Source organism: Lepidochelys kempii, chromosome 8 (assembly GCF_965140265.1).
Source record: "Lepidochelys kempii isolate rLepKem1 chromosome 8, rLepKem1.hap2, whole genome shotgun sequence".
Classification (NCBI taxonomy): domain Eukaryota; kingdom Metazoa; phylum Chordata; order Testudines; family Cheloniidae; genus Lepidochelys; species Lepidochelys kempii.
This window is the reverse complement of record NC_133263.1, coordinates 23,195,049-23,220,561: the sequence shown is the minus strand read 5'-3', so window position 1 is coordinate 23,220,561 and position 25,513 is coordinate 23,195,049. Positions and strand designations below refer to the sequence as shown.

General features: G+C 41.1%; 1 protein-coding gene across 1 annotated transcript; it reads right to left on the bottom strand.

Moving 5' to 3' along the window:
* Positions 1–1,886: 1,886 nt before the first annotated feature.
* ADRA1B (adrenoceptor alpha 1B) lies at positions 1,887–23,012 on the bottom strand. The gene is made up of 2 exons (XM_073358165.1): positions 22,040–23,012; positions 1,887–3,045 (listed from the first exon to the last, which is right to left on the bottom strand). The coding sequence occupies exons 1-2, from the start codon at positions 23,010–23,012 to the stop codon at positions 2,480–2,482; spliced, it is 1,539 nt and encodes a 512-aa protein (XP_073214266.1). The 3' UTR covers positions 1,887–2,479.
* Between the last annotated feature and the right edge of the window lie 2,501 nt (positions 23,013–25,513).

Here is a 25,513-nt window from a genome sequence, read left to right as displayed (position 1 = left end):
GATGGTTTTTCTGCACTCAAATGACCAAGATTCCCTTTTGTAAATTTGAAAAGCTAAATCAGCAGTGAGGAATCTTTTCTTTGGAAAGTTGTAAGGAGTATCCAATGTATAAAAATGACAAGTGCTTATAGGTCAAATTTCAAGGCTTGCCACAGGTGACTACAGAAATCTCGTTAAAATGAAATACAATTATTTAAGGAGCTTAAATGATTATCAGGGATCATGCAGCTTTTGTTAAGAACCAAAAGTAATAAAAAGAAATGCCAGTCTTTCAAAGCTGCTTTGTTAAAGGATTTAGAGGAGTGAAATGCTGGCTGTGCTGCACCTTCTACCATCAGCTCTGAAAAGTTCTCCAAAGTTGGTTGATGTTTTGGTTTGGGTTTACACTGCGTGAATCACCTGTTAAGCTAAACTTAGAAGGATACTATCACACAGTTAGGCCCAAAATTCTGATCTGTAATCAACAATAATTTACACAACCTAATGTGACTAGAAATGTTTTTATAACATTTTCCCCCAGTGGGTGCCCCTCCAAATATTAAAATGAAAACTTACGCAAAAGAACCCCACACAGTCATCTACACTGAGGGAAACTCAAAGAGAACAGGAATATGCTAGTGCAGCACAAGAGGAAAGCAAAATCATCCAGTCTAGCTTCCTTTTCTGAGCTGAGTAGAATACAAAAAATAAATGAGCGACAAAAAGAGTGGAAACATTTTAAAAATCCTTTCTATTTTAATAAGCAGTGTCCCTTTAAGAAGAAATTGCAACTCAGCAGGAGCAGGATTGGGCCATTGAAACACAACAGGAGATTTGCCAATGACTTCAATGGAATCAGGATCAGACCCAAGGTGCCGTACATTAAGTCTGTATATGTATGTATATGGCTCTCATCATTGTAGTATATGAACATGTGGTGACCTAGACACAAAACTTCCCTATCTTTGCTCACTGAGCTGGAGGATATTTGGCCCAACCACAGATCACATCCATCTTCATCAGCCTAATGAGGGAATATACATATGCAATGAAACCAAGGGAAATGCTCTCATGGGAGTCAACATTGTAAAAACATCTGTTAAGTGTTTTCTGCACATCTGTTCATGGTTCGGCCTCTGTTTCAGTATTCACAAAAACATTGCTAAAATTCCTAATAAGGGAAGCCTTGTGTCAGAGGAAGGAGTAAAGACCAGTTGCCATGGTTTGTACCACTTTATGTAAAACTTCAGTCGTAGTTTCATGATTCACACTTAATTGAAAGAGATGAAAACAACTTCCAAACATGGGTTAAAACATATGAGAAGATGTCCTCAGAGATCCCCTGGTTTAGGATACCATGTTACTGAGCTGAAGGATGCAAAGAAAAGTGGGACTCTCATATAACTGCATCCTTTTGACTTTTCCACTTCTGATTGCAGTGACAAAGAAAAAGTCATTAGAAATGCAATGTCACCTCCAAACACTGCCAAAAGCACCAAGTGGGTTTTACTGAAATCCAGCATATTTGCTCTCAGTCTGGGCTATGGGCTTCCAGCGGTCAGTGCTCTTTTTGCTATGTCTGCAATGCTGTTTATGAAGGATCTGGAGTGATTTATGGGTTTTGCTTTGAAAACCAGACCCTTTGGTTGCCTGTAAGCTTACAGGACAATTACTAATGTGCTGGAGCACGAATACTGAGCCCTGACCATTGCTGATGTTTTTAAGCTTTCAAAAAAATAACATGATAAAAGATAGGGGAGTTTAGCCAAGTTAGTTCACTCCCATTTTTAACTCATCGCCAACCCATAGCGCTGCGCCAAAGGATATTAGTGGGTATGATGGGAGATACCACCCCAGTGTGTGCGCACATGCACAAATGGGACAGGGAGCAAGGAGGCTCTGCTGGAATGCAAATTGGATATTAATAAATAAAAGTGATGTATAAATGTGAAGTTACCTTAATCTCTGACATTGTTTGCGGTTTCTAAAGTGCTAGTGTTCAGTGAAGTACACCGACAGGTAAGGATTTTATAGGCAAAACCAGAAGCAGCTGGTGGTACCCTGAAGAGGTACAAATAAAACCACACTTCCTCTTGAAGATACACTCTCTCTCTCTACTTATATTCTCTCTCTCTTTCTCTCTCTCTCTCTCTATAGTGTGTGTGTGTGTGTGTTTGGCTGCTCTACAGCCTTTCCATCGGAGCTGAATATTTGGCTGAGTTCACATCACTGTTTTCATAGGGCCCTGCCCTGCGCTGTGCACAAATTTCTGCAGCATCTCTGGCGATCAACTTGGTCTCCCTGCAATGGTGAGACTATGCCAATATTCTGATATTAGGCTGCCTGCTACTGCCATCCTGGCTGAATTCCCTCCCAGCGTCACGTCAAGCATGTCTAGATGGGGTGCAGGTTCATGTCTTCACCTGGGTTAAATACCAACCAACTTAATGTGTGCAGATGAGCCCAGAGACCAGGCCCTCCTGCATCCAGGGAACAGCGTTTAGAATTCGCTCATTTCAACAGCCATTCTGCAATCAGCTGTGCTGTTCAGGGTGTCACAGATGGTCCTGCAGCCCCCGTTGCTTGAGGCTTGGCTGCCAGCAGCAATATATCCGTTGTGCTCTGAGAGCTTGAAGGTGAAGAGGTGGCATGAGTCCTTTTGCCTGCTGCCTTTCTGTAGGGGGCTCAGGAAGGAGCTGGAGCTCTTCCACTCCTGGAACGTGTACATTTCCATGTGAGGGTGAGTGACTTTGCTCAGGTAGCTGGGGCTAGGGGTGGCTGAGGATAATGTCTTCTGACTGCCGCTTAGGAAGCTCCTGCTGTCTTCCAACGAGTCCTTGCGTGAGTGTTCGAAGGAGCCTTGGTTCCAATTCCTGTAGTTGTAGGCCCACCACCCCAGCCGCTTCTGCTGGTGGCATTGGCACTTCAGGATCCGTATAAAAGCTCTCTTGAACTCTTTGCTCGAGCAGGGATAGATGATTGGGTTCAAGCAGCTGTTGAAGTAGCCAAGCCAAAAAATTATCTTGAAGATGGTTTCAGGTGGCTTCAAAGCAGAAAACAGAGACCCTATCAGGGAAAAACAAGCAGAGAAATCATCTGAGATAACTGGTCCTGACTGCCTTTAATAAAGAGACTAAGGTGAACCCATGATGTTGATGGACGTTCCTGTGAGGATTCCTTTGTTAAAAAGTTCTATCACCCTTGCCGCTTCAGTTAAAGTCGACTTGACATTCTTGATATTTCTAAGGTACAAAACCCACCCTCCCAAAAGCTCTTTTGGATAAAGAAGCCTGATTTTCTTTTTTCATCATGCAGCTACAAAAAGGTGCATAAGCTCAATTTACGTGCGCCCCCCCCAAACCTCTGTATATTTATTTATATTGCAGTAAGGGATCAGGGCGCCCCATTGTTCTTGGCACCGTAAAAAACACACAGAGTTCCTACTGCAGAGAGCCATTTGTAGGTCACTTTCAATAGGGACAGATCTGTTTATATTCACAAGGTCCTTTTGTGCCTCTCATCCTGGTGCGTATCTGTGCTCAGACATAACTTGCCATTTCCACAAACTTGCTATGGCAACCCTAGGTTTGGACACTTGTTCTCTCCTGTCCCATCTAGGTTATCTAAGTCACCAATAGGAAATAATATTCAAAAGATACAAAATCTATTTAAGCCTGAAATCAGTTAAAGGTCACACAGGTCTGCATAGACCAGGGCTTCTCGGCATTTTTATAGCACAAGCAGAGGGATTAGCTCATGAACACTTCCCTTCCCATTCACTATCACATAATTTCCCTGAATCAACTATTGTGGTTGTTACATAGAAAACTATATTAGCAAAGCATTTAATGTATTTATTAATTCATTAAAATGAAATTTAGCAAAATGGAACATTCTGAAAGAATGCCTGAAGGCTCTGAGTTAACATTATGGGCCCCTTGCACACATTTACTGTATATTTCTAGCTGGAGCAAGCTGAGTAGGTGGATTCAATATGGGAGCTTAATTTCAGGAATTGGAACTAGATTCTAGGTCTTTTGAAAATGGAGAGATGCAGCTGAACCACATGTCAAGGCTCTGAGAACAGAATCCTTTTACACTGGAGCAGTTTCAGATGATAAAAGCACCCGAGTCAGCAATAGCTATCAGATTGCCTTACTGTGGTGGGAGGGATGTGACTGAAGGCATATTTCCCCATCTATCCCAGCAATGCAAAGGCTGTGGACTAGGCCTGAAAGCTATGCAAAACCCTGTTTAATGGACACAGCTATGTGCTATTTAGTAGGGGAACAGCTGTGTCATGCAGATAAGCATAGCTGCTGCTTTTCCAGTCAGCATGGTAGGCTTGATAGTAACTACAAGGGGCTGAGCAAGCTTAACTCCCATGGAAGCTAGGGAGAGATAAGCACATTCAATACAGCTTATGCCTCAGCCTGCCTTCCTCCATGCACCAACCAGCAGGGCTGAGCTGGTGCAGAGGGAGAAGTAATGTGCTATTAATACTGACAAACTGGAGATTACTTCCTGCCTCTGCCCAAAGCAAGAGGGAATGGTGGCTCCCAAAGTCACCATTCCTTCCCTAGACTGCTTATTGGGTGATGCAGCTAGGTGCTGGTTCTTTCTATTGCTTAGAAGTAAAGTGCCAATCTAGCTCTGAGGGTTTAAGTGGAATTTAAAAGGCGCATAGTGCTTTGTTCATGCCTTCTGCAGTGGACTGCATTTCAGTGCACAAACCAGTCTCTAACCATTGTGCTGCCCCTAATAGTCTGCAGGCCTCTCCCTCCCATCTGATGGAGATCCCAAGGCTCAGCCCTGATTTGGAACTGCAGGAAGTGATGAATGCAGCACAGAGTCTAACACTGGAGAAAAGTACCCAATAGGTTTCCAACGGACAAACCAAAATAATGCAAACACCTTGACTGCGTCTGCTTAGCATTAAGTATTTTTAATGAAAGATTCAACAAACATTCATGTGGTTCTAGGGAATAAATCATGAAAAGGATGTGAAACCCTTATACTGTCTTAGTGAAACTTGATCCAGGCTTATGACTTGAGCCAATATGGGCAAGATATGCCAAGTCCTCCCATACACTCAGTCGCAAACTCTTTCAGGATTCATTTTCTAAACAATAATTACAAATATTTTCCTTTGGATTTGAAGAAAAAAGTCTTGTGATTGTACTGCACAAATACAAAACCTGATTATATGGGGAAACTAGTCTGGGGCTTATCCTTTAAAGGGTCTCTATTTTGTTTTCCAGAACCAGCATAAAGTCTAGATGAACTCAAGATATTAAGGACCAGTAGGACTAATGAAGGAACTGAAGAGCACATATTGTTGTTATGCAAGTCCTACATAAACATTGGCTCTTGCCCCACAAGAGAATGGAATATATATATTTAATATTGGAAACATTTAGAATCTAGAAGAAATTCCTCCACTAGATTTTAATGTTTTGGGGCAGGACAAAATTTGAACATAATCCATTCGACAGTGTCTTTTTCTTTAAATAATAAGTAATAGTTAAAGAAGAAGGAAAGGTTGCTGGAAAGACTTTGCCTATGGGTAAGTAAAGCAAGAGGAGTTCCACAGAAGAAATGAGTGGCTATGCATATGGGGAAAGATAAATGGGATGCGTCTGTATGTGCTGTCTTGCATATAAACAGAATACAATACAACATACTGACATACAAAGATCAAAATCTAAAACAAAGCCGTGGAAAAGGTTAAAACAAAAGCCAAGTCATGAAAAATTGGGTAATATTTGAAAGAGCTAATGGAAATGTGTACAGTATACAGTTAAGAAAAGAAGGTAACAGGCATGTCTCTCTCGCACACTTTCAGGATAATCAAGTTTTCAGGTATTTACTGATGAAAATATCCAGTCAGTCAGTTTGAGTTCTTGTATGCAAAAGGGCAACTTCACAAGGGTGAAGAGAATTACTTCCTAACATCCCAGGCTGAGCGAGGTAGCATGTGCTCAGTTCTTATTCTTGAAATGTCACTGAGCCTTGGCAGATAATTTAAAAAAAACCTACAGAGCAACTACAGTACTGCAGTCCATCCATAATTGAGTGCTTAGCAGCAAAGATCTGAAGACATATCAGCTGGAAAGTGGTTTGGACTTAAAAATGATCTATATCTAGCAACATTTGAAGGAGAGTTTTGCATATTTCTCTATTGCTTTTTTAAAGTCGTATGGAAACAAGATTAAAGATAGGTATTTAAAACATTGGTGATTAATTGATTGTTTCCAAATTTATTTATTTTATTTCCCGCAGCTGCTGCAAAAATGAACAAAACCAGTTGTGATAAGACTTTTTAGACCTGTGGAGATAGCACACAAAGCCTAGAATTCATTACCTACACTACAGTGTCCAAGATTATGCTTTTCTGAACAAAGGGATACTAATTTGATAAGTGGATATCCTTCAAGCTATTAAATTATAGAAATGTATGGTAAAAGCTCTTTTTTAGGCAGTTATATAAAAACAGTGACTTCTTAGCTGAACAACGCAGGCCTTACAAATACATAAAAACAGCTCTGGAGGCTAGAGAATTTAATTTAGTATATAACGCAGGATTACTGCATAGTTTTAGGAACATATTAGATGTTAGGATAATTATTTTGAAGGTGAACTGGCAAACAGAGATGTTATCATACTGAAGGAGAATTAACAAATTTGTGAATAGAAACATAACTATTATGCTTTTACACAGCACTTTGCATCTGTAGGTCAACTCAAAGTGCTTTTACAAAGCATTATCATCCACATTTTACCAATGGGGAAATTAAGTCACAGAGAGGCAAACTGACTTGCTGAGCCAGGAATAGAACCCCACCTCTCATGAGTCCCAAAACCATTGTCTTGTCATTGTACCATACTGGGTAGCTGATAAGACTTTGCAATAATGACTCAGATAGGTCCTAATCCCACAAAGCAGAGTTGAGGACACCTGAAAGTAATGAAAGTTGAGCACTTTGCTGAGTCATGCTTACCGTTGGCAGTGCAGAGGTCATGGACAAATACAGCAGTTATTCTGAGCTCAGCAAAAACCCACATGCTATCAGACAGAGAGGGAATATTGGCGAAAACTCAGCGATCTTCTGAATGATGATGCCTCTACCATAGAATCCCCCTCTAGCACTAGTCAGTTTGGATTATGAGCCCAAGACCTGGTTTGGGATCTGAAACCACATCCTTTGGCCCAGAAACTGAGCTTGCTATCAGCTTAGCCAGGTTAAACCTGCCACATTTTAATGCTTTATTTAGGTTCATATGGTCCCTGACCTTTGTGCAGGCACACAGGGTGATGAGAGTGCCAATACGTTCCTATGTGTCCCACACAAGGGCAAATAACAGCCTTAGTCCCCGAGCTCAAAGGAGCACTGACTGCTATTTTTGTGTGTCCCCAGAGGTGAATCTAATCCCAAGGAGGGCAAAGATGGAGGAGGAACTCTGCCAGGCAGAGCAGGCTGCACCATCCTTAAGTTCAGTGTACTCTACATTTCTGCTGCACTCCTGGCAGCTGTGGGAAGGATAAACCTTCCTTAAAGTCTCAGTGGAGTAGGGAGCTCCACAGCAGCCCCAAAGCATGACTGTAACGGTAGACACAATCTAACCCTCAGACACTCACTAATGGGACTGAGGCATTTGGTTAATTTACTGCTGAACTTGTAAAGACTGAACAGAGTTTCTTCTCTTACTGTTGCCCAAGATCAAATGTAGCATCACTTTCCATTTAGTCCTCTGTGGGGAGCCTGGGGACTGTGTCCAGCTCCTGTGGGGACACACACAATGATCTAGGGCTTGTCTACCTCCTATGTTCCCAACACAGAACCACTGAGAATATTTAAATGGTGGGTTTTTTTGCAACCCAGCAAGTTGCAGGAATAGAGGCCCACTGGCAATCTGGCCCTCCGTAAATATATCCATTATTTAAGTGAGGATTGGTGTTAGAAAGACTGAATTCACTACACAATGAAGCTTCTCAGGACAATCCGTTGCCCTAGGCAAATCCTTAGTCAGCTGCCCCTTCCTGCCTCTGTAGAAAATTGGTGGCAGGCACTGAGTGCCTCCCCCACAGCTGTCATCTCCACCTCCAAACCTCGGGTAGTCAACTTGGAGGCTGACAGGGCAGACAATGGCCTCGGGAGGCAGAAGCTGCTGAGCCCCAGTGACAGATCCCATGGGAGGAGAGCAGTCTGACAGTCAGGCACTGGCCAGAGCAGCTCCCAACCAACTTTGTTCAAGTGCAGATGCCAAGGCCAAAGTGTCCCCTCCCTCTCCATGGCTGGCTGCTCCAGCGATGAGCCACCTGGCCTCTCTTCTGGTGCCACAGTGGGCTCTGGTGGGCAAACGGTATAATTTCAGCATCTCCCCAGCAGAATCTATTCTGCGGGGGGTAAAAAAATCTGCAGGGGACATGAATTCTGCGCTTATGTTTATTTTGTTAAAAAGTAGGGGGTTATGGCCTTCCCACTTTTAAAAGTGGGAAGCCATTGCCCTGACCCCCCCAGTTCCAGCACTGGTGCTCCCAGCCCATAGGGCCCTGGGTAACGGGTACTGCAGAACTCTACCCTGTACAAAGTAATCCGGGCTGGGGACAACAATCCCCCTCACACAGAGGCAGCAAGGTTCTTCTCACTGGACAGAGTGGGAGTCTCACCCCTGGCCTGGACCCACACAGCCAGTCCCTTGCCCAGCACCCACACACTGCACCACCTGCCTGTACCCCCCAGCCCATCCTAGCTCACACCATTTGCCCAGCCCCCCACAGACTCACACCTTCCCGTCTGTGTGCCTTGTTGTCGGGCTCATAGCCCGCACCTCAGCAGTGTCTCCAGAGCCTGGACACAGTGGTAGGGAAGTGATGATACCTGGGCTCAGAGACTGCCTGGGGGCAGTGGGAGACAGGTGTAGGTTGGCTGCCAACATGGACCTGTTCAGGTCATTGCACTTGTGGCCAAAGCCCCGCAGAGCTCAAGCAGCCCCGAGCTATGATGTTACACATTCTGGGGGGTGGGGAGCATTTGCCTGGGAGCCCGGCTGAGGCTTCCTGCTCCTCGGAGCCCAGCCAGCCCAACAAGCCTTATCTTCTGCAGCTGCTTCCTAGGCATCTGCCAATAGCTAAGGCAGCCTTTAGGGTTACCACCTGACTGGTAGTTGCCTGGCCTGGCTGGTTTTTTAAATGGATTTGCCAGTTGCCAGAAAAATAATTTAATCTGCCGGGTTTTTTTTTTAACGTGGGTTTAAAGACTGGTATTATTATCACAATACACTGGGACATCTAATGTTAAAAGTTTCTGTGTCCAATGAAAAATGCTGTTGTGCTCCCATTTCCGCAGTTTAAGTGATAACAAATCAGTTGAATACACAGCAGCTGTCTGGCCACAAACACGCAAGCTCACCGCACGTGTGCATGAGAGAGGGTTTGAGTCTTGCAAGAGTGAGGAGACGTGCTGTGTTATCAATCTTATCTCTATGTGTTATTTCTCCACATACTATAAGTGGCTGTTGAAGGGGGCATTGTGGAGTTGCCTTGTGGTGAGGGTTGTGGTTGTAGTGGGCTTGATTTGGGTGTGGAGGTGGATGCTGGTTGTTTTTCATTTCAAAGGTAGTTACTTGTGTGGCCTTTGAATAGGCAAATAGTGCCCTGTGCTCTTATGTTCCCTTCAGGACTTTAGAAAGTGTCTCAGGTTTCATATCCTCTCCCATTTCTGCATGTGGGACTTCCAAAGACATCAATAGATGAATTTCCCACAAAGATAGAAGGCCCTTTATTATTAGGAATTTTAGTTTGATAGGGGCCTCTGTATGAACCACCTCATTCTAAACGTGCAGACCTGGGCACAATTTGGCCACTGTTGCACAGAGCTCCTTTGACACTTATCCTACAGTAAAGATAGGAAAAATATATTTTGATTAGCTTGTATATTTTTAACATCACCTTTTTCGCTGCTCCTTCCTTGGTACTGACAATGTCTTTTATTTCATCATGCACACATACCTTACCTTGTAATTAACTTGCCAGGAGCAAACAACTGTGGGCTATTTTGGTACCTTGATAAAATAATAAAACTAATCCTACCAGGCACAGTCTCCAAACAACAAACTAATATTTCCTACTCTAATCTCTAGCTATTTTCCCATCACAGTCTGATAAACAGATTAAATATTTCCCAGTCCTGATTTAGATTGCCTTTCAGAATAGCTGAAAAAATGTCGCCTATAATTATCTCGTCAGTGATTTATTCCTGATGGGGAAGCCAGAATAACTCCCCCACTCTAAACTATCTGTTTCCTGGCACTTCGTGTTCAATAACTTCCCAGCCAGGGAATGTATTTTTTCTTCTCTTTTTTTTATTTTATTTATTTATATTTATTTATGATGGTTTACATTGTGATTCACTAAATATAGCACTGCATATGGTTTACCTCTGTCTGCAGCCTTGACACCTTTCTCTTCTAGCCATTTTGCAAATCCCCTTATCCAGTAATAATGCAGAACAGTAAATATACCAGGAACTCAATCAGTCTAGTAGTTTTTTATGGCATTTTGAAAAAAAAAATCCCTATCATTACCAACTGTACACACCAGACATGACAGCTATTCAGGTTGGAAGGAGACTGAACAAAAGTGAATAACATAATTAGGAATTCAAAAGTATTTTTTCTAGTGAAAGTTAATTTCAATTAGAATGTCATTAGCATTTTGAACAGTTTTTAACAAACTGTTTATTATTACAGTCAAACTATATAAGTCACCCTCAGTGAAACTGGCAAAGGCTGTGGGAAACAATTTATGGGATTAGCCTGTCATTACACATTTGGAAGCATATAAAACCAGCATAGCATTGGGTAATTGAAATGAACCTATCAAACTAGCTCTTGGGTAACTGTCCGTCATCAAGGGCCTGATTCTGGAAAACACTGAGAGGTAATGAGCACTTCATAGGATCAAGCTCTAAATAACTTATATGTTATGTTCTACTATTTCTATAGGGCTCAGCTTCTGATAATGGTCCCAATCCTGCAGTTTGTACACATCATGGCTCCTGTTAACATCTGGGATTTTGCCTGTCTAAGGACTACAGGACTGGACCCGGGGCTGTGCAATACAAAACATAGGTCTTTTCTTTTTTGCTCTTCTTTTCTTACCTAATTATATTCTTCTTTTTTCCCAGATGGAAAAACAAAGCGTAGAAAATAATTCGGCACACACAGAAGAACACCCAGCCTTCCCCCACGGAACTACTAAGAAATAGCTAGCAATGGACTAGAGCTGAAACAATGGGGGCAAATACCCTCCAACACTGGGAAAGCTTGGATGCAGGTCAGCACTTTGTGGCCAGTCCCATCTCTATAGTGACCCTCCAAATCTGAGCATTCCGAAACACTGGGGCTCCAGTCCCACTCTAGGGACTTAATCCATAGTGCATTGATTCAATGGGAGCCTTTGAATGAGCTTTGGACTTCAGTGGGCTTTGGATCAGGCCCTAAATCAGCAGGGCGAACAGTAGGAAGATCCTCTGGATTTGCCAAATCCTGACATACTTACATAGGGTGACCAGATAGCAAGTGTGAAAAATCAGGACAGGGGTGGGGGATAATAGGTACCTATATAAGAAAAAGCCCCAAATATCGGGACCGTCCCTATAAAATCGGGACATCTGGTCACTCTACACTTGCATAACCAAACTTCACATTGAGGACAGTTCAGATGCAGCCTGCTGCAGAGGAGCCACACACACTGTAATCTCTCATGTTCTCTCTTGCTTTTTTGTTTTCCTTTAATCTAAAGTAAAAGCTATTAACATTAAAAATACTCTGTGTCTGGAAAAACAACACAGACCAGCTTTAAAATCATTGTCTGTTCAGGCTTGGCTGTTCAGGCTTATCCGCACTCTGACCTGTTACAGGGAAAGCCAAATATATAACAATAACCATCACTGCCATACTCTGTGTCACACATTAAAAGCTAGCTGGGAGTATTTCCAGAGTATGGATAATCATAGCTAGAAAAACAAAAGTCTTTGTGGATCCACTGACACCTTAACTAGCAGATTTCTAGGAGGGGCATTTCTTCTCCAAGCTCTAGATCCATTCTCAGCAGCCTAATATGGTATAAATATTTGCTCAATAGTTTCCTGTTACCTCAGTCCACCAGTAACTATATTACTGTAATGTGTGACAGCAAGATGGCAAAGTTAAGACTCTTCATTTAAGTATAAACTTATTCTGATGAGTACAGTACATCTGAAAGGGTCCTGTTCTCATTTTTGTAGGAAAGAACTGAGCGTAAATAGTTAGACTTGCCAAACTAAACCAAAAAACCCTACCTCAAACAGAGTTTTTACCCTGAAAAGGAGGATACGCCAAAGACTCCATGAAGCTCAGTAGGGTCTTTGCTATTGCTATTGATTTTATATGGTTAAGGTGCTCAAATGCTGCAGTGATGGGCAGCAGTTTAAACCCCTAAGATATAGCACGTGCCTGGGAAGGAAATGCTGTTGAAGTTGGCTTTGGTATGTTTATGTCAGGCAGTTAATTATGCCATTTCCATTCATGCAAAAGGAAATAAATTGTGAACACCATGTAAATCAAACTGTGACAGATTTATGACATCATGGACCTCAGTTGTGTGGCTACATTTCCTTTCATCTGTCCTGTTTGCAGGGAATATATTTTATTTCTGCTGTAATGGGTTTGAGTACCAGGAAGCCTATGGGTAATATCAATTGATTTACACCTTGTTTTAATGTAAGTGGGTTGACAATCTTCATGCGTGGGTGTTCTTTGAATATAGATTTGCTGGGAGTGCTTATATATTTCTCATTTGTGCCCAGCCAGTGGGAAACTGTAAACCATTTTTATTCCAAATTACTGGCAGTCTCCTCTTTTCCTTTCCTCCTTCTCTTTACCTCCCCCTGGTGTTTCTTTGTCTCTTTCTATTTTCTGCTTTCTGTCACTTTTCTTCTCTTATTCCTTTCTTCTCTTCATTTTTATAAGTTATTCTTTCTCTCCTCTTCCTCCCTCCTATCTAATTTTTCTCTCCATCTTCCTAGTTTTCTATTTTCTAATCACCCTTTTCTCTTTACAGTTTATGATTTTCCATTAGCCTAGCACCCATCTTTAATTACATGTTGAAGTGGTATTAAACATATAGGTTAATTACTCATTATTACACTAGAAATACCTGCTCTGGCCAGACAGATGAAGTACTGGACATTAATCATTTTGCTATTTTGGCAGATGTATGATCACACAGTAACAAAGTTTTGGTGGATGTAGGTTCTCAGATGTCACCTTTTCTAGCTATTAGTGATAAAGGGACCATATTAAAAAAAATGTATACATTTGGTTTTATATACCTTGGGGCCCACTTAGAGGAAAATCTATCTGTTGTCATTTATAGGAACAAATGGGAATCATTTGTTCATACAAAAGTAGGATGATGATCTAGAATTGCTGTTATGGTAATAGCACACTACTTACAGAGAAATGTAATGTGAAAGTGAAACTTGATAGTGAGAAAGTTCCACTGGATAGATTTTTTAAAAGATTAAATCAAAGCACACAATAGTATTTAGTAACTACCTGAATTGAAGTGTAATCCAGTATGAATGAAAAACGAAGAGTTCCAAAGTTCCAAACACTGAGTCAGACCCAGCCACTCCCAGTCTCATATTGAATCTCTTTCCCTATGTTAAGTATCCTCACACCTTCTTGTCAACTGTCTAAATGGGCCATCTCAATTATCACGACAAAAGTTTTTTTCTCCTGCTGATACTAGCTCATCTTAATTAATTAGCCTCTCACAGTTTGTATGGCAATTTCCACCTTCTCTGTATGCATATATATATCTTCTTACTGTATGTTCCATTCTGTGCATCCGATGAAGTGGGCTGTAGCCCACAAAAGCTTATGCTCAAATAAATTTGTGAGTCTCTAAGGTGCCACAAGTCCTCCTGTTCTTTGAACTTTGCTAGTTTGCTATAGTCCTTGTTACAATGCACGTGGCCAAATCAATGTGCCAAGGTTTCAGGGTTAATTGGATTCCTGAAGCTTCTGATTTTTTTTGCCTCCAACCTTCAATATTTGTTTACATTCCTCTAAACTTATTTAAAACAGACAATAAAACCCCCTAGTTTACAAACATTTGGTAATTGAAGTCACAGACAGAGGCTCTGTTATCTGTCTCAGTGGTTTATGAATGATGCATACTCATGCTCCCATCCTGTTATAATTTGGAAATGCAACTCCGTAAACATTGTTAGCATAATTAAATAGCCAATAGCATTTACACTCATAGAGCCTGATCCGTATTCTTTGTGCACACAAACTCCCCAGGGAATTCTGTGGGAGTACAGGGTGTGCAGGGAATGCAGAATCAGACTCTGAAAGAGCACTTCTCTGTACTAATACCTTGGTAAACAGGACAAAAAGCTCTGGCAAGGGTAGTCCCTGCCTTCTGGCAGCCTGGAGTAGCTTTGCTTTTTGTCCTCTTAGCCTAATTAAAATCCACACATTCAGATGCCTTCTCTTATCATCCACATCATCTATCTGTGATTAATGGTATGTCAAATTCCAAGTGAACAACTCACCCTTGCAAACACAGTATGATTTCATTCTGCACTATACAAGGCTCTGGCTCTTGTTTACAGACTGGCCAAAATAGGATCCATATTTCACCTCCAGTGAAACTTCACTGGAGGACGCAATAGTGGAAGCTATAGTGTAGACAGGGTTCAGGCCTTTTTACCATTGTGTTGTCTAACCCTGCCCAGAGCAGAGCCCTGTCTTTACTTTTCTGTGGTGACTGACATGGTCCTTGTATGTCCCATATGCTGCAGGCAGTGATAGAATGGAGTAGATAAGATTCTACTCCCACCCATCTACATCTTTAATGGTCAGTCCCCTGCCACTCACCCACTCAGTCCTGGAATGTAATAGGGGCACTGGGAATGACCAATGATAACCCTCCTAACATGACAGAGAGTCATTGGCTGGCACATTCCATGATGCCATCTAGGGATTGGGGCCATCTCTGAGGCCCCACCCAGCAATTCATGCCGCTTGGATGACCAGTCCACGTATGTAGATCTTCAGATGAAAGATGTAGTCAAACTACAAAGCATTATTGTATACAAATTACAAAGCATAATACAAGACTTGATATCTGAAGTTAAGATTGGCGCAATCTATATGAGGGCTGAAGGTGATCATATAGATCAATCAAGGTGATGGTACAATAGCCCATTTGAAAATAGGTACTAAGAATGATTTTGTAACAGGAAGGACAATGAGAGCTTTATCTTCTGGAAAGAAAGAAAGAAAGAAAGAAAGAAAAAGAAAGAAAGAAAGAAAGAAAGAAAGAAAGAAAGAAAGAAAGAAAGAAAGAAAGAAAGAAAGAAGAGGAAGCCAATATCTTAAATAAAATACCACTTGGAATTCTTTGTGACCCATCTGTAATATTGTAACTATCAGCAGAAATACAGGACATTTCGTGGATAGCAGAAATTCTTTCAAGTTCATTCTCCCTTTTATTTACATGCTGTCAAAACAGTCCTTTAAAATGCATATAGGGAAATTCAAGCAATAACTTAAATGCAAATAGAAATCTGTCAGCCAGATCCTCAGCTGGGGTAAATCAGTATGCCTGCATTGAGCCAATGGAGCCATGGTGATTTATACCAGCTGGGAATCTGGGCCTTTATGTTTAAGTTGTCTTCCTCTCCCATTATCAAGACTTTCATTTATGGTATTTTTATATTTTAATATAATGTTCTTAAGTCCCAACCTTTCTCCCATTGAAGCCCTTGGGAGTTAATGATCTTATTGTTTTTGGCCAGAACAAAACAGTTTTGCAGCTGGCTAACTGCATAGGATATGGCCAGGGCTTGCACTTGTTTTGCAAAGGATTAGTTGATTAGGAAAAAGCTAATCTAAGTCTGCAGACATTTCATTTATTACACTTATGCATTTTCAAATACTGGGCTTGCTTTATAAACATTTTTTTTAAACTTCTTATTCTTGATGTATGGCCTAAACATTCTTTCTTGGATACCTTTGGTAAAGGATAACCCTCTACCTGGGGGACCTAATAGGAGAGCTATAGAGAGGCTATCTTGGCTTCCATTCTAAACTCTGATATTCATGGCTTTTTAATTAAGCAGGTTAGTGCACAGGGTTTTAGGGCTCAATCAAAAATCCATTGAAATAACAATGGACACAGCTTTGCAATGGGTTTTGGATCAGGCCATTTGTTCAGATGCTGCTAAACCCTGTACTCTTGCCCCTGCTCTTCATTTAATAGATTTGTCCATTTTTGCATTAAAAAACACCTATCCCATACAGCTACTATGGCACTGATCCTGTAGGCACTTGTGCATGTGTATACATTTACTCTTATGAATAATCCCACTGAAGGCAATAGGATGTGAGTAACGTTACACACGTTCACAACGTCTGCAGGATCAGGACATATGTCCATTGCTCTGCTGAGTGTTGATAGATAGCAATGTTCCCCACTAGAAAAATCAATTCCTTTCTCTGTTTAAGGGTAATAGCTGCTAAATCCCCATATTTCTTCTTTGAATCTTCTGGCTCAATAAAGTATGAGTCTTCCCAACAACAAAGAAATATATTGCCCTAGAAAATAAGAAGATATCCATATTACCTCCCTTCCTGAGATTCGTTAGCATTTTTACAGAGGCCGGTTGGTATCACTGGAAATCAGAGCCTCTTTTGTCCTGTGATGTCTGTTTAGAATTTGTAGTGTTTAGTGCTGATGGTTATCTTTAGGTGACTAGTTACTGTCAATAGTTTTCTTTGTATTCAAACTGTTTTTGTATTTTACTTGCATATTTACTTCTGTGTGATGATGTGTTTTAACATTTGCCTGTTTGCTTAAGCTCCAAATTTAAGTTAATAAATAAAAGAAGCATCCAATCCCCGGATGTTCATACAATTTCAGGTGTTTTGACAAACAGCTTTGCTTTGAAAAATAAAACATTGCAAGGAAAGTAACTAATTGCTTTGGGTATTTTGGATAAAATTCACCCCTGTGAATAGGACTTAAGTGGAACTTGAGTGGCACGTAGGCCTTGTGCTGCAATTAATCCTTTTGAGAAGGGTGAGTACTCCATACGTGACAACATGTGCTGGGCCTCTGCACGAACTGTCCATCATGATCTTTGGCCTCATGTACATTGGTCAGAGAATAGACTGAACTGTTTCGTCCTGCAGTTTGAGCTATTGAACTTTGTTCCAAAGATTTAGGCTGAAACTGAGCATATGATTAAATTGCTAAATATACTTTTCTAAAGGGCTGAAATGCTATCTGATGCTGAACTGGCAACTTGAGGGCACCAATCTTAAACAGCTAGACTAAAGAGGGTTATAGGAAGAAATAGGCTTAAAGTCTTTAGGAGCCTATACATACAAAGGCAGGACTAGACCTAAAACCTTTGATAAAATGTGATTTCCATGGAAAGATATGAGGCCTGATCCTCAATTCCTGGCACACCGGGAATGCTGAATCAGGCCCCATATAACACAAACTTACATTGTAACTTTGTACTTATATATTGGTTGCTTGTAGGACCCCTAATATTATTACTTATTTTATTGTCAGATTAAAAAATACTAAAAATAGTAACATTTTTTGAAAGTAACATTATTGCTGTTTTCTTTCATACATCTGATCTCTCATGCTGCAGCCACTGATGTCAATGTGAATTTTGCATCCAATTTCAGTGGTTGCAGAATCCGAGTTTATTTAGGCTGCAATGGGTAGACCCTGGTACCTGTCTGGAGCCCCAGTGAAGTCAAGTTGCAGGACTTGTGTCTTACATATTAATAATTTTTTGTGGTGGTGGTGGCTTTTCCCCCTGCAATGTGTGTTATGTCATGTATAAACTTTATGGCTGGGCTTTTCAAAGGAGCCTGCAGGTGCTGGGTGCCACACGTGTATTGGTCAAATTGTGAGTTGGATGCCTAATTCATTTACACTTCTTTGGAAAGCTCTGCCTAATAATTCACCTGCTAGAAATAACATTGAGTTGCAACTTGTAGCCCTGCTGCACCATATATAGCCTTTTCACCCTGGATGCATTTCTTTTTATACATGTAATGGCTCAAAATTGGTTCCACCTCATGTAAAAGAGAGTCTGGATTGCAAATGGTTTCAGACGTCTTTTCCCATTACTCTAGCTAAAAATCGTCTATTTTTATTTGACATTTTTCAACAGTGTTTAATATGTTCCAGGTGCCGTTGAATATTTTTGGGTGAAAAAAAGAAATATTTATTTTGAAATAACCAAGATATTTACATTTTGAAATTATGTTGCTGAGTTGGTGGAGCTACCAATTGCCTTGACAGCATATATGCCTTAATTTTATTCATTATACTGCATCACACATAATTTTGAATAGCAGGATAGCTGGCTGTATAAACGGAGTGATTATAAACATGCCCAAGAGGGGTATAATGTAGGCCTTATTTACATAAAAGAATAGCTGGTACCTCATGGGGGAAAAAGAAACTTTGCACATTATTCTGTTTGGAAACAATTCTGGTGCATGCATCATCATATGCTTAATTCTGGAAGCAGCATTGCCCAGTGGTTAGAGCTAGGCATGGCCATCAAGCAATCAGGGTTCTATAATGACTGGTTGTAGGATGCGTAACAAATCGCAACCTCTGTATCTTAATTTCTCTATTTGTAGAATCAGCACAGTACTTTTCCATCTTTGTAAAGTGCTTTGAAATCTTTGGTTGAAAAGCACTAGGTAAATGCGAAATATTATTTCTCTTCCCTTGTTCTTTATTACAAGGAGCACATTTATGAAACCAAAATCTTTGTTTCTCAAGAATTCGTCTGACCCTGCTGCATATTTCCACCCCCGGAGCCCTAATGTTCTAATCCTTTGTTTGGAACAGCACCACAGGTAGCTGTGGAAATTATTGCAATGTCACAACTAAAGGATTAGAACTTTAGCTGGGGAACAAGCCGCAGGAGGGGAGGAACTTCTGAGACGAAAAGAACTTATTTATATACTAGCAGAACCATTCGCCAAGGCGATATTTTTCAGCGTCCCAAGATTCAGGCATAACTGTACAGTTGTAAAATGTTTCAAGATGCATTGGGTCAGATTCTGATCATTCTCACATGACTGCAAATCTAGAATTGCTCTTATTTTACATCCATACACATTGTGGGGTCATGTCATCACTGAATGAATCAGGAGGGGAAAGCCGGATGATTGCAAAGGAGTGTGCATGTAGATATGACTAGAAATAATGGGCTGGATTTCGGAAAGGGAAAATGTAGACTGAACTATGAAGAGAAACTTGCAGGGAAGTAGAAGAAGCCACTTTAAAAACTAGTTTGGACCCAACAGCAGAAAACGTACCATAGATAACAATCCTGTATTGATGGGGATGTGGCTGACATAACAGGTCCTTTCCACCTTTAACTTTTATGCATTTTCAAAGCATTGCAGAGGTGAATATAAATGACCATCCATCAATGTGGAACAACTATGTATTGTCAAACAAATAGGATTGTGACATCTCTGAATGAATTAAGGAAGAAGATCAGGTGAATTAGGACCTGATACACCTCCTGTTCCTGGTGATTAGCAACAATTGAAAAAGTAATAAGAGGAAAAGTACATAGCAGTTAAATAGGCTTGGCTAACATTTTTCTGGGGATCAGAGCATTGAACAAGGATTTGGGCTCCTGCAGTGGGCTGGCAGAGATATGAGATTGCAGACACAGAAGACTGGATTGCTATTCTAATGTACTGATGAGTATGTACCCTCTAACAGGAATGGATTCTGATACCAAAAAGCATCTCATAACGGACCTAAGTAGCAGCACTTTCAGTATCCCAAAAAAGGTCCAATCCTGTGAGGTGCCAAGTTCTCTCAGTTCCTCATTTTGTTCAATGGGAGCTGTGGAAGCTTGGCACCTCACAGGGTCAGGCCTTAGACCTCAGGTGCCAGAACAGCTGTTTTCAGCCAGATAGCTTCTCCTCGGTCCCTGCTGCCAACTCTGAATCTCTGTGTCTCCAAACACAGTGCTGAGACTTTTTGATCAGTCACTCCACTTGCAACATCTTGGGCTCATGGTTGAGGAGACAACAGGTGAACTGATGTTTTAAATTCCTCACTCAAGTGTCTTAAGCAACAATTCATTAGCCATCCCATGCGTGAGCAGGGAGCCTGCAGCGGCTTTTAACCTTTCTCAAGGCAAAATGAAGACGTGTCAAAATATGGCCTCCTTTGACTCCATATCTTGTTACTATGATTTTGGGGTAGGTCCTCGGCTAGTGAAAATCAGCAAGTGAAGCTACTGACTTAAAAGGCTACACTGATTTATGCCAGTTGAGGATCTGGCCCTTTATATTTAAGTATGCCAGGATATAACTGTGATTTTTTTTACGGTTGCTACAGCAATCTAAGCACAAAGGGACTGAACTAATTTACTTTATCAGAGGGTCCTGAACCACTGGATTCTACTGCATGGGTTTGGAGATTCTTTATATCTAGACTGTAATGTTGTACTTTGTAAACATGCTTTGCACAACACGTCTATCCTGTATGGATGAAATACGTATTTTCCCAATGATCTGTAGCGTTATCCAGTGTGGAACTTTCTCTGACAGAGGACAATGTTTGACATCAGGGGGGCTGAGTTCCGGAGACTTCAACTCAGAATTTCACTGCTCTTGCGGGTTTGTCACATCTGTAACATTATGTTTTTGTAGGTTTTTATATGATTAATTTTAGACACATCGAGCCAGATCTTCCTGATTTTCACCAGTTGAGAATCTAGCACAAAGAATAGCACATCCATAGTTTGATCCAGTAAAAATGATAAACTTAAAACTTTTAACCAGGACCCCTAGATCTTTGAGGCAGTTTAGAGACAATTTGTTCAGCGGGAGTCAGGGGACCATAGGTGAAATGTATAAACAAATTCTTTAGCTTACCACAATGACTGGATTAGAAATATTTTGTTTTACAGTGACTAAGTAAATAAGAGACACAGAACACCGAGAAGGCTATGTTCCATTTTCTTTCATAGTTAGCCAGTGGGATCATTTGCTTTGCGTAACAGCTGATTTTGGACAGAGATTTTAGAGAAGAAGTTTTAAGAATTCTGTGCTAACAGGTTGTGAGATGTGCTGTGATGCTGATTCAAGGTGGTGAATAATATTAAGGACAAAAAGGGAGAATGTCAAAAGGATTTCAGGAATGCAGCCCTGTGTAAGATTATGTAGGATGCTTTGGTAACATTTCAGTTAAATGTACATAGTTTGAGAGCATTTAAAAATGAAAGAATTGATTGCTAAAAGTTCCAGCTGCAGCCTCTTCAAGGGCCTGATCCAAAAGCCCTTTGAAATCAATGGGAGACTTTCCCTTGGCTTTGGATCAGACCCCAAAAGAAGAGATGCAGTCAGGTCACTGCGTATGGATCCATATCTAGATTTTGAATGCCCCATAGTTCAGAAGTGTTTGGATCCAGAGCTTCGGATCAGGCCATTTTGACTAAAAATGTTACAACCTAGTCTGTATTATTAACAGCTGACAGTATAACGTGTTAAAAAGCTGCGTATGACATCTGAATGGGCTGCCTGCATCTGTTTAATACATGGCTTTTGCTATTCAGCATGCTACAAAAGTGTCCACAAAACATTTAAAAATAAAACACGTATAAATGGAACCTTAATATAAAGTGTTAAGAAAAAATATGTGAAGGTTTTATCCATGTGCCATCTGTCTACCTGACAACTGAGCTGATTTGTTGCAGGCTGCAAACACTGCAAAGTTTTTGCATGACTTTCAGCAAGAACAGTGTCAGAGGGAAATTATGATGTAGTTTTATCTATCTATCTATCTATCTATCTATCTATCTATCTATCTATCTATCTATCTGCATTTCTAATGCATCCGTCTTTATGGCATCTAGACACCATTCAGCTGATTTTTATCTGACATTTCTGTAATAAACAATTGACCCTCATTCCTTGATCCCCAACTTACCTAGAGGCAGAGCTATGAAGAAAGGTAACCAGCACAAGATAAACATGCCAACTACAATTCCCAAGGTCTTGGCTGCCTTCTTTTCTCGAGAGAATTTAAAAAGTTTGAAAGCTATGGAGTTCCTGGGGTGGTGCCCCTTGGCCTTGCTGCTGTTGAAAGTGTCCTCGTGAATGTTCCGGGAGTGAATCCTTAAGGTCAGCTCCTTGGAATCACACATTTCTTTCAGGACCCCAGCTTCCAGGTTTTTAGTTGTCCTTTTGGCCACTATGTAGACTCTACAGTACATCACCAGGATGACAATCAAAGGAATGTAAAAGGACCCCAAAGAAGAAAACAAGGCATAGAAAGGTTCTTCAGTGATGCGGCACTCTTTATCGTCCTTGGGTGCTGGTTCCTTCCATCCCAGAAGAGGTCCAATGGAGATTATTGTGGAGAGGACCCAGACACTTAGGAGGGCAAGAATTGCTTTCCTCCTAGTTACCAAAGTTGGATACTGAAGCGAATAACTCACCCCTATATATCTATCTATAGAAATTGCACACAGACTTAAGATAGAAGCAGTACAGCACATCACATCAACCGCTGCCCAGATATCACAAAATATCCTCCCTAATACCCAATAGCCAAGAATTTCTAGTGTAGCAGAAAACGGAAGGACAGTAAAACTCAGTAACAAGTCTGCTATTGCGAGGTTAACTATGAAGTAGTTTGTAGGGATTCTTAAATGCCTATTGCAAGCTACAGAGAGAATTACCAAGATGTTACCTACGATAGCAAAAAGTATGAAGGCACCTAGGACAAGCCCCACTATTATAGCCCTAGTGATATCCAAGGCAGGTAAACTGAGATTGCTTGCTGACTGATTAGAGTTGTTTGCAGTGAGACTCCCATTACTTAGTACAGAGTAGTCCAAATATCCAGGTAATGATGAATTGTAGTTATCATCAAGGTAGGTATTCATCTTAAAAATCATGCTCCATAGCAAGTTGTAATTGGATCCCCTGAACAATGCACAAAAGTACTTCAGATCTGTTGAAAGTTATCTCTCCACCGAAGAATGTGCTGCAAGGCAAAACCCAGTTTCAGCTTGAGAACTCATCGCCACTGTAGGTTACGAGCCACCAGCATGCAGAGTTTGCACAGCATGAAATCCTCTGAAGTGTGTCAAAAAGTAATAGGATGCTCAACTTGGTTAATTTTCCATGTCAATTCATTGAAACAGAAATTAGCAGATGGAACTCTTGGACTGAGTAGCTGTTTGGATCATGAGGTCTCTGAAACAAAAGGCAGGTTTACTATCCTCTCTTGTGCATTTGTTGGAAGGGTGCCCCTGCCCAGCTGTTATGACATGCGTCTCCAAGAAGCGTTTGTAATCATTTAGGCAGCTCTGCATGGAGTGGCTGCCTTTGCTTACGCTGGCTGCTCTAATGACATCACTGGAGCCCTGACACATAACAGCACTAGAGGGCAATGCAGTTTAAGTTAAAACTTCCAAATCCAAGCTTCAAAACTAAACAAATGGAACATATGAATCTTAATTAAAGCATTTGCCACATAGAAATCTGGATTGGAAACCTTCAAAAAATAGTTTCATTATGTGAGAAAAATATACTCAGTGGGATATGGAGAAAAAGCAACTGCAGTACGAAATGATATAGCACCCTAGGACTTTCACTCACTAAATACATATCTTCTAGTTTATTTTGTAATCACAATGAATCATATGCTGCTTGACAGATCTAATGATCCCCTACCTTGTAGCGATGAATACAGCGATTTGGGAAATGCAGCATTTATGTTTTTTATGGTAAAATATAGACAGACCTAGTATTCAAAAGTGAAACAGAATTCTGCATGAGCTAGTTTCATTCTGAAGGTTGTTTTCACCTGTAAATTAGGAAAAAAGTACCAGATGATGACACTCAAAATCTGTGGCATGATCTTTGATGATGATTCTGTATTGCATTATTCTGGATCTCTCTCTCTCTTTAGACCCCAGTTTTGCAAGGTGCTGAGTGCCCTCAACTCCATATGAAGTTAATGGGGGTTGAGGGTCCTCAGTACTTCTTAGCAAGCATTCAATATGCTTAAATACTTTGCTGCAGCTGTGCCTTAAGACTGTGAGGTCTTTGGGTCAGGGACTTGTTATTTTTTAGCCACAGTGGTGTGCAGTGTTTGCTTACAATACCACATTAAGAAGAATTTGAATAATAAGTGATTTGTGCTAAGTTGTGGAACTAGCATTTACTGCTAGCATTGCAATAGCGGTAAGATCTTTATTCTGAAAACTGTCACTGCCTAAATTTGTGTATCACCAGATACAGGAAGTCCTGCAGCTTCACAGCCTAATACCATTAAAAGGTAAAAACATAAAACTGCCAAAATACTGTTCTCTACTTTCTATCATTATATTATATCCTACAGCTGTTGTCTGGAGAACTCTGAGTAACCATGTATTGGTTTTTTGTTACAAAGTGTACCATGTTTAAAATAAAAGGTTTATTTTCAATAAGGCGACAGCGAATGAACAGGGATGTTGTTTTGAAAGACATATTTTGTAAACACAATCTCTGCTTGAATTTTCTTTCAGTAAGTGTATGACATGTTTGCATTGCACTTAATAATGGCAGTGACAATGAGAAATAACTTGTGTTTAAAAGCTTTTCTTTGAAGCACCTATAATAACAGTGAAAACATGTCAAGAGACCACTGGAGTGATGAAAAAACATTCAATTATTTTATGAACGTCTGTTTTCCTGGTTAGACTGAAATATCTTAAGTTCAGCCACCTTGGCATTTAGGCTCAGCATTACAAAGCCAGACTATAAGTGCCTTTCCACCTAGTGGAATCCACAGCCTGGAGCCGGGCGCTCAAGATCCCTATACAATGCCAGGGGAGAGTTAGGTGGCTAAGAATGAGATCCACAAAAGCCAGGATGCTGAACAGGGCGCCACCAAAGTTAGCCAATAGGAAATGTCAAGGAGAGAGGTGTGACCTAGGCCCCACCCTTCTCAGGGACTTAGATCCCTAACTCCGGGTTGAAGGGAAGCACCTATTGCCACTTGGGATTCCCAGCTGTGACCGCTGTCCTGGAGTTAGGCGCCTAAGCCAGGTCAGTCCTTTCTTGCAAAAAAACCAAAGAGGAGATGGTGCATCTTCTGTACCCACTATCCACCAGGGGTTAGAGCACTCACTGAGGGTAGGAGTGACCCAGGTTCATACCCCCGTTCTGGTCATGAGCAGGACACTTGAACTAAGGTCTCCCCCGGGAGTACACTAAGTCCCCGAGCTACTGAAGCTGTTCTACTTTGTATAAAGCACATGCTTGGAGCAGGGACTGGAACCTGATTCTCCCACATCCCAGGGGAGTGCCCTCCACTGGGCTAGAGAATCATTCTCATGGTCTCACTGGGCTATAGAGCCATTCTGACTCCAGCTATATTTTGTGCAGGGCCTGATCCTGGACCCCTAGG

Excerpts from the sequence above, each read along its gene's own strand:
- ADRA1B (XM_073358165.1), bottom strand. The coding sequence starts at position 23,012 with ATGATTTTTAAGATGAATACCTACCTTGATGATAACTACAATTCATCA. Across the intron at positions 3,046-22,039 it reads CTTCATAGCTCTGCCTCTAG|GGTCTCTGTTTTCTGCTTTG; the intron begins GTAAGTTGGGGA and ends TTTCCCTGATAG.